The sequence below is a fragment of the Ictidomys tridecemlineatus genome, chromosome 2, assembly GCF_052094955.1.
Source record: "Ictidomys tridecemlineatus isolate mIctTri1 chromosome 2, mIctTri1.hap1, whole genome shotgun sequence".
In the NCBI taxonomy this organism is placed as follows: Eukaryota; Metazoa; Chordata; class Mammalia; order Rodentia; family Sciuridae; genus Ictidomys; species Ictidomys tridecemlineatus.
Window position 1 is genome coordinate 211965263 of NC_135478.1, and position 10571 is coordinate 211975833.

General features: G+C 35.5%; 1 protein-coding gene across 1 annotated transcript in view; it reads left to right on the forward strand.

The window, feature by feature from the left end:
• Positions 1-3003, forward strand: part of Agbl3 (AGBL carboxypeptidase 3) — a 72502-nt gene extending 69499 nt beyond the window's left edge. The window contains exon 14 of the mRNA XM_078027880.1: positions 1959-3003. Within this exon, the coding sequence (XP_077884006.1) occupies positions 1959-2376 (418 nt within the window). The 3' untranslated portion in view covers positions 2377-3003. The remainder of the gene's footprint in view (positions 1-1958) is intronic.
• The last annotated feature ends 7568 nt before the right edge of the window (positions 3004-10571 follow it).

A 10571-nucleotide genomic window follows, 5' to 3' on the forward strand; every position in this document is an offset into this window, starting at 1 on the left:
CTGATTTCAAGATCTTTTATATAGCTACAGTAATACAACGTACTATTGGAGGATGAATAGATATATACATCAATAGAACAGGGTAAAGAACGTAGAAATAAACCTATAACTGATTTTATAAAAATGCCAAAATCAGAAGGCTCAGACAGAAGGATCACAAGTTCAAAGACAGCCTCAGCAAAAGCAATGCCCTGAAGCAACTCAGCAAGACCCTGTTTCTAAATAAAATATAAAAAGGGATGGGAATGTGACTCAGTGATTAAGTGCCCCTGGGTTCAATCCCTGGAACCAAAAAAAAAAAGAAAAGAAAGAAAAAGCAATTCAACGGAGGCAGAAGGTCTTTTCAAAAAACAATATTGAGATAATTGGACTTCATTAGGTCAAAAAGTGAAACTTAAATTCATAGTACAAAGATTAATTCAAAATAGATTATGACCTTAAGTGTACAACATAGGACTACAAACCTTTTAGGAAAAAAATAGAAAATCTTCAGGAACTAAGGTTGAGCAGAGTTCTTAGACTTGACCCCAAAAACATGATTTATAAAATGAAATATCAGTAAATTGGGCTTTATCAAAATGAAATGTTCTGTAAAAGACTATGTTGAAAGTACAAAAAACAGGATATAAAGATATGGCAAACCATATGATCAAAATACTTCTCTCTGGATTAAAGAATTTTCAAAATTTCAAAATTAAAGCATTTTCAAAAGTTTTAAAATAAACTTTTCATTTAGAAAAAGGAAAAAGACATGAATAGACATTTCACCATACAAAATATACAGGTGACACGTAACCACATGAAAAGATGTACAACTAACCAATAAAAATGCAAATTAAATACATAATGACCTAGCACTGCACATCTTTGAAATAAACAAAACAACAGGGCTGAGAATGCTCAGTGTCACAGCACTTGCTTAACATGTATGGGTTCAGTCCCCAGTACCCCTGCACCTGCCCCCGCAAAAAAGCACCACACCAAATGTAGAGAAATTGGATTACTCATATATTGCTGGTGGTAACATAAAATGGGCAACCACTCTGGAAAACAGTTTGGCAGTTTCTTTAAAAATTAAATATATAACTACCATTTTACCCAGCAATTACTCTCCTGGAAATTAACCCCAGTGAAACAAAGGCTTAAATTCACACAAAACCTGTACACAAATGTTTATGCAGCTTTATTGGTAACAGCCATAAATTGGAAATAATCCACATGTTCTTCAATGATGAATCATTAAGCTGTAGTACATCTGTGCCAAGGACAACTACTCAGTAGTAACAAGGAATAAACTAATGATGTGCAAGGTATCCTGGATGGATAACCAAAGAGAACTACACAAACTAAAGCTAATTCAGAAGGTCAAATACTTTGTGATTTCATTTATATAACATACTTGAAATAAGACTAGATAATTGGGATGATAGATTAACGGCTGCCAGGAATTAAGGAGGGGATGGGCAAGAAGGGAAGTCAGCACTAAACACAGCAATGTGAGGCCACAGTGGATATTGACCACAACAATGTCAATATCCAGGCTATGGTATTGTACTATGGTTTTGCAAAAAGTTACGTTTAGAAGAAACTGGGTGAAGAGTACGTGGAATCTTTATTATTTCTCCCAAATGCATATTAGTGTACAATTACTCAAAATTTAAAAGTTTAGGAGCTGAGATTATAGCTCAGTGGTAGAGTGCTTACCTACCATGTATAAGGCCCTGGGTTCAATCCCCGGCACTACCAAAACAAATTAGAAAGTTTAAGTAAAATGTAGTTAAAAGTTTGTGGTTAGAAAACCTGAAAGAAATGACATGGCTACCATGAATAATTTACAAGATCTCCCTCTTTTGAAAAAAAATTTCCCTCTTGCAATATGAGGATCTCTACCTTGATTTTGTAGTCTATACAGTGAGTACATGTCCAGCAAAAATTCACATATTTAATTTCTTTTCTAGATCAAAGCCAGCTACTTGCATAAATATAAAGAAATACAACTCATCTTGGACGCCACCCAGAAACCCTCCTTTTGTAACCCAAAGGAATCTTAGGACAGATGCCTCAGAATGGTTCCAGTCTGTGCCCCAAAGGTCACTTGAAAGTTTGACACCTCTCAAAGGCACCAAGAAGAGGAAAAAACATGTTCTCTGGGCCACAAAGACTGAAGACATGAACCTTCTAAACAGCAAATGGGAGACTGCTCCCTCAAGCTTTGAAGTGGTTGCAAATATAAAAGATAAGAGTCTTCAAGATGAAGAATCCAAATTGCAGAGCTCTAAGCAGATGGTTCCTCATCTCCCCAAAACCAAGGAGGAGCAACCACATCAGAATGACAGACAACTCACCTTCCACCTGAGGTTCCAAAGAGACAATTAATCTCGCTGTTTTCTTGCTCTGAAAACTGGATGAAAGATGACATTGCTGACATAGTAAAAAGAAAACAAGACAAGCCTTCCTTCACTATACCTCCCTCTTTACAGGCATATGCAGATGCTAAACTACAAATTCAAGATATCCCATATTATTTAATGGAAACATCTACCAGATATTTAAAAAAATCTAGATAAAATATAGAAAATTTAAAAACTCTAAAAATATTTATATTTAATTTTTGTCAGCATGAAAAAACAAAATTCTGAACTTTTGATTTCTTCCAGAATTACTTATGCATACAGCACCAAATAACTAAGAATTCAAGGGAGAAATGACATGTGCTATCACTAATTTTAACCTCCCTATTAGGTACTTTAATGAGCCAGTCAACATCATTTCTTGAATTTATTTCTGTTATGTGATTGGTATGCTTGGAATCACTGATGATATAAAAGACATTTCTCCCCACCAGAAGAATATCATATAATTGTTCACATAAGACATACATGACTTAAAATGATTACAGATAAGTGCATATATTGTATGTTGCTATGTCATAAAGAAAATACCAGGTATTACAAGGTGATAGAGTGGCACAAAATGGCACTGAAATGTATATATTATAGTTTAAAAGTCATTTTACTTATCAAAGTTAAGCAAAGATGTAAAATATTAAAAGCACAATTTTTCTTAAAACTGATGAGTACATCCATTCTAGAGCTGTACATATCTAGCTATTTATTCCTGTGGACACTGTGGAACAAATTCAGCCCCTCACATTCTGTCATTCATAAGGCAGCAAGCACCGGGAGAGATTCCTTTAAGACAATGCAGAGAAACAGATCAAGCAGGTAAGTCAGGATGGATGTAGCAAATGAGAAAAGAGTCGATTAGTCCTGGGTCAACAATGGCATCCCGTACAGGATGAGACTAAGTGGAATGAAAGTTAAATAAATTAGGTACATGAAAGGTGAAGGCCACAAGCCTAATTAGGATTGAGTGGAACCAGGAAGATCCAAAGTTGGTGATCTGTTCTCAACAATATTTCCAGTAGCTGAAGAGTCTGTTATAATATTTAAAGTAAATATTGTGTTTTAAAAGAGTCTTGACCATAGATTTCTTGAGTTTTCTTCAACATATGATCCAGTTATCTTCTGGATAAAATAGATTGTGCTTTGGAGGTAAGTATTCTGTCCCCCAGGGGTCCCTACTTTTCACCCCAAAATTCTTATTCTTACTGACTAGGAAAGAGCAGAGGTCTGCTCCTCCCAGATGCCTTCTGCAAGGTAAGTGCTCCAGCTTGGTAAAGTGAGGATAATGTTCTGAACCATAGCATTTATTGTAGCTGACATCAGGATGAGTAAGAGCTCTCAAAATTCAATTTTGCTCTTATTCTCAAAGATTGGGGGGGCGGTAAGTAAGCTCTGGGAAAATCTTGATTTATTTTTTTATTCAATGAAATATCTATCACTTGAACCTTCAATTGTCTTCAGGGTTTAAGATTATAAACTATGGAGTTGAGTATCTTTGTGAATAATACAATAATAAACCAGTTCCTCAGAACATAGAAGTATAGGGATATTTCCTTAACAATTTTACCGTGGTCCTCACCCATAATTGTTCCTCTAATAATCTTATTATTTTATACAAATACTTGACATGATGCTCTCCCTAGGAGAATATGTAGGTTCACTTTTCCACTCTGCACTTTAACTTTTAGTTTTCTGAGTATGCCACTCTCTTTCTTAAGGGCTATTCATTTTCTCTGCTTGGTATACTCCTCACCCTAGTAGTTTACTGGAAAACCTCTACTTCTTTAAGATTAAATTTAATCACCATAAACCTCAGATACCCCCAGGAATTTTAAACAGATATAATTAATAGGCTGAGAGTTCTAATTGGATTCATAGATAGCATGCAAGAACAGATGGGTAATATAAGAAGAGAGATGTAAACTCTAAAAAATAAAAAGAGATGTAGAAATTTAAAAAAACAGTAGTAGAATGAATGAATTTTCATAAATAATGACAACAAACCATGGATCCAGAAAACTTACAGAACCCAAATGCCAAAAATTCTACATGTCATACTCAAACTCAAGAAAATCAAAGACCTAGTAAAATCTTGAAAGAAGCCAGAGGAAAAAATAACACCTATCATATATAGATGAGCAAGATGAGAATTACTTTTGGGTTTTCTTCAGAATCCGTGTAAGCAAGAAAGCGAGTGAAATATTTATAGTGTTAAAGAATAACTCCTTAGTTCAGGCTTCTGTAACAAAACACCATGGAGTGAATTGCTTAAATAGCAGGAACTTATCTCTCACAGTTCCAAGTGGGAGTTCTGAGATCAAGATGCCAAGAGATTCAGAGTCTGGCAAGGGTACAGGCAGTGGCCATCTTGTGCCCATCATGACTTTTTTTTATAACAGCACTAATTTATGAGGATTCCATCCTCACGACCTAATTACAATTATCTTCCAGAGGCCCCACCTCCTAACACCATCACATTGGGGGTGAGCTTTTCAACATATATATCATGGGAGACACATAACAACCATCAACCTAGAAATCTCTATCCAGTGAAATTGTCTTTGGAAAGTGTAGAAAGATGCTTTCTTAGGCAGAAATCAAGGGAATTTTTCCACCACTAGACTTAAGAGAAAATGTTGAAAGTTCTTCAGAGGAAGGAAAATTGTACAACTCAGAAACTCTGATATACATAAAGGAAGAGCAATAGAGAGAAAATAAAAGTAAACTGTTTTTTTTCTTAATTGAAGATAACAGTGTTTTAAAGATAATGAGAATGGGCTGGGGATGTGGTTCACCGGTAGGACACTTGCCTAGCATGCATTAGCCCCAGATTCAATCACCATGACCAGAAAAAAAAAACATGATAATAGTAACAATAAGTTCAGAAATTATAGCTTGTATATAAATGAAACAAATACCAGCAATTGAGTAGGAACGAGATTACTCTGCTAAAAAGTACTTGCATTATCCAGGAAGTGATTGGAATAGAATTATTTGAAAGAGGATTTGGTTTTGATGTAAATTTGATGCACTGTACAAAGGTGAAAAAAAGAATACTTGATATAATAAAAGGAAAAAAGTTATGAAAACAAGAAGAGGTACAAAAAGAATGGAAGACAAGAAGCAACAAAAGCAGCAGATAGAAAACAGTAACAAATATGGTAGATACTAATCCAATCACTTTTTAAAGGCAATGGTCTAAATATAGCAATTATAAGATAGGACACTGTCAGAGTGAATAAAAAGAGAAGTATTTTCTTGATATATCACTTTAATAGAAAGACATGGGTTTAAAGGGATGAAGATATGCCCTGTTAACCCTAACTGAAAGAAAGTTGGAGTAGCTATGTTAATTTTTGGCAATGAGTTCTCAAGAAATTTTTTAAAATACTCCAAACCACATGAAAATGGAAACATAACAACAAAATGGAATACAGTGAAAGCAAAGCTTTTACTGGGAAATTTATAGCATATCATAATGCATTTATTAAGAATAGATTGTCTAATGAATCTAGGCTTCTACCTTGGAAAATTATTAAAAAGAAAAATTAACCCAAAGTATGCAGAAAAATAAAAATTAGAGCAGAAATCAATGAAATTGAAAATAGGAAGTTAACTGAGAAAATTAATGAAATGCCAACATTTTCTTTGAAAAGATCAAAAAATATATAAGCCTCTAGGAATATTCTTTAATAAGAAAAAGGAGAAAACCACAAATTACTAAGGTCAGAAATGAAGAGACTGCTAGTCCCCTGGATATTAAAAGGATATAATATCATGAAAAATTCCTTGCCCACAAATTTGATAATCTAGATGAAATGGCTTAGTTCCTCAAAAGATGTAACCTGCCAAAACACACACAAAGAGAAAGACAATCTGAATAGGGCTATTAAAGATATTGAAACAATAAAACCTTCTAAAAGAGATAACACCAGGCCTGCATGAATTCACTAATGAATTCTAACAAGAAAGAAATTATACCTTTCCTCTACAATATCTTTCAGAAGATAGAAACTGAGGGAATACTCCCTAACTCATTCTATGGTATTGTCCTATTACCAAAACCAAAGATATTGCAAAAAATGAAAACTAGAATATCTCTCATAAACATAGATGCAAATTCTCAAAAAATATTAGAAATAGGATTCAATAATGTATAAAAATAATTATACACCATAACTAAGATTTATTCAAGTTATGCAAAGTTAGCTCAACATTTATATCAATATAATATCAATATAATCCATCACATCAACAGAATAAAGAAGAAATATCATATGATCATATCAATAATGCAGAAACAATATTTGGGAAACTCCTATCCCATTCGTAAGAAAACAAACTCTCAGCAAACTAGGAATGGAGAGAAACTTTCTCAAGTTGATAAAGAACATCTTAAAAAAAAAAAAAACAGATGCTTTCTTGCTAAGATAAGGGAATGCCCATTTTAAGACTAGAAATCTTAATTCAGCAAGACAAGGAAATAAAAGGTATACAGCTGGAAAGGAAAATTAAAAAAAAACTATTTGTTCATAGATGATATGACTGTAGAAAAGCCCAAAGAATCAATAAAAATAAAACATCCTGGAATTAATGTGATAATAGCAAGTGTAAGACACAAAGTTTAGATCTTAAATATGTTTATGTTTAGATCTTAAATATCCTCCAAAAGCCATATGTTAAAAAAGTTTGGTCCCAAGGTGGTGTCAATGGGGTCTGATGGAAAGCTTAGGAAGTGGAGTTGTGCAGGAGGAAGTTAGATCAGTGGGGGGCCTGGTCTTGAAAGGGATAATTGGAACTTCAGCCCATTCCTCTCTTTTGCTTCCTAGCAGCCTTAAGGTAAGAAGTTTTGCTCTACCACGAACTCTCTGCCATAACATCAGCTTTGCCACAGTCCCAAAGGTAAACAGGCTAAAAATCATGGACTAAAGTCTCTGAAATCATGAGCTAACAAATCTTTCCTCCTTATGTGTTGATTTTCTCAGGCATTTCATCACAGCACCAGAAAGCTGATGAATAGTTGAAATACCAAAGTAAATTGCTATGTTACATATGAGCAAAGAACAATTAGAGTTTGAAATTAAAAACACAAGACTACTGATGTTAGCACCAAAAACTAAAATACTGAGGCATAAATCTAACAAAATATGTCAAGATCTATATGAAGAAAACTATAAAACTCTGCTGAAAGACACTAAAGAACCACATAAAATTAGACATATTCCATGTTCATGGATAAGACAGTTCAATATTGTCAAGATGTCAGCTCTTCCCAACTTGATCTATAGATAAATTCCAATCCAAATCCCAGCAAATTACTTTGTAGATATCAAAAAAGTGATTTTAAAGTGTATATGGAAAAGGCAACATGCTCAGAATAGGTAATACAATATTGAAAAAGAAGAACAAAGTTGGAGAACTGACACTACCCAACTTTAAGACTTACTATATAAAGTCACAGTAATATAGTGTGATATTGACAAAAGAACAGAGAAATTGATCAACAAAACAGAAGAGAGCACCCAGAAAAAGAATCACATAAATAAAATCAACAGATCCCTGACAATGCAGCAAAGAGAGGCCCTTCAACAAATGGTGCTGAAACAAGTGGCATCCATATACAAAAGAACAAGAATCCAGATAAAGAACTTGTACACTTCACAGAAATTGCCTCAGAATGGATCATAGACCTAAATGTAAAGTGCAAAACTATAAAATTCCTAGAAGATAAACATAGGAGAAAACCTAGATGACCCTGAGTAGGGGTAGGGGTCATATGGAAAAAATCTCTGGACTTTTCATTTCACGGTGAAACTAAAACTGCTCTAAAAACATGAAGTCTTTAATTTTAAATATATATTTTTTAAATATCAGGAAGATGGGGCTGGAGGTGTAGCTCAGTGGTAGAACACTTGCCTAGCATGTGTGAGGCCCTGGGTTTGTTCCCCAGCACCACATAAAACTAAATAAACAAAATGAAGGTATTGTGTCCATCTACAACTAAAAATATTTGAAGAAAAAAAAATAAAATAATGGGAAGAGATCCAATTCTAGAATGGAAGCTTGAGGAGTTCCTCACCCACTCCCCCATGAAAAATGCAAAACTAGGCTGGGGATACAGCTCAATTGGTGGAGAGCTTGCCTTGCATGCACAAGGCCCTGGGTTCAATCCCTAATCCCCACAGCACCACAAAAAAAAAAAAAAAAAAAAAAAAAAAGGTAAACATATTTTTCAGAAAAACCTATTTAAATTAGGAAGTTTTCCTAAAATCATACCAAATGAAGAGACATTTACTCAAAAAAAAATTGGCTAAATTCCTGCAAGAACAGTGAGGTTTTGTGACATTCTGCCATGACTCACTCCTTTTCTTCACTCCAGCTCAACAGGAGGGAAGCTCCACTCTGAGAGAGAGTGACCAGGAACACTAGGACAGCACTCTCCCCAGCTCCCAGTTATGGCCAATAGTGTCTCCCTGGGAAGGGCAGGTTACTAACATTTCTCACCCTCTGGTGTGGCAGAGGCTAAATTCCAAGAGGTCAGGGATATCCTTCCTCCACCCAGCCATAGGCTGTCCCTCAGGTCAACAGGCTGGGAATATTGGAGCCCGGTCACCTTGGCCCCAGCTCCTTCATAGAATGGAGGTTCCCTGTGGAATCTAAAAAGACCAAAGGCTACTTACTGTGCCACCCAGCACACTACTCAAAAAGCAGACTTGTCATTCTAAAAGAAGTAAGCCACTGTCAACAATCTCACCTCCAGAGTAGTAACTCAGATATTTTGCCTGGGGAGGGAGAAGTGTGCCCTAAGAGCAGAGAACTTTGAGGACCTCCCCAACAGATTTGTTTGGAATAGAGTGTGGGAAAGTTTAAGGATAAAGGTATCTTCCAAACAATGGAGATTTGGTTGGTAAGTAATTAAGAGGAGTTTAGTGATTTGATAAAAGCAACAAGCCCAACCAGAGACCAGCTACATTGCCAAAGATCACCAGTGTGAGTGTGTGGGTGGGGGAATCCAAAAAGAACCCTCCTGGGGTGGAAACACAGGAGGAAGAAAAGGAAAAATAAAGAATAAGAAAGAAATATTTTACATTTTCAATTAAAAATGGCAAATTGAATACACATTTAGTTTTGTTTCCTCCCAAAACCTCACTTAAATAACTTCTTTTTTTTTTAAGCAAAAACTGAAGGGATACAATAGGAGAGGAAGCTATCTTGGAAGCAGAATGACTTTAAACTTTTCAACAGTAACAAGAAAGCTAGATGGAATGGAACAAAATCTTCAAAATTATTATTTTTTAGTTATATTTAACCCCAAATGCTCTATATACTCAGTCCAACTTTGATCAAGTTGGAGAGTAGAATAAAAATAGTTTCAGTTTTGCAAGTTCTCAAAAAAATGTTTGGTGCACCCATTTCTCAGGAAGTTACTGGAGACTTCCTCCACCCAAACTGAATAAATCAAGAAAGAGAAAAACCTTTGATGCAGGAAATAGGAGATCAACACAGCATAAAGGCAAAGAGAGTCTGTAAGATGTACCCGTTGGACATAGCGTGTGAAGGGGACAGGAAGAGGAGCCCTAAGGAGTCAGCAGTACTGGGTCAGTCTACTGACTTAACCCAGCATAACCCCCATTTGAAAGTTCCATAGTCTTGTGAGCAGCAGAAGCAATCTTTAAACTCTGGCCAGGAGTTCCTGTGGTTTCAAAAATAAAAGCTTTGTTCTGCTCTTATTTTGAAATCAAATAGATGTTCCTAACTGCTTCAACATGGGCCTAAACATACCCAGTGAGAACACAAAGTTTTGTGTCCAGAGAAGTCAATCATTATAAAGCTGATTTCTGAAAAGGGGACCAGATGACATGCCAATATCCAAAGGAAAGAGTAGGAGATGACTTGGGCCCCAACAGGCTGAGAGCTTGCACTAGGTCATCTTGAAGGCCCTTCTAGGTTGTTTATCTTGGAGTTTAAATCGCAGAGTTCTAAGAGTCATGATCGCCTTTCCCTGCTGGACTTTCTGTGTGACACAGTCAAGACCCTTACCTGGCTCTTTAAATAGGATGGCTTACTGGCTCCAGTGTGGTAGTGAGTTCCAGTGAACAAGTTGTTTACATTTCTTAATTCTGGAAAGTCACCGGGCCACAGCAAGTTAAAAACCGAAAGTGAAAT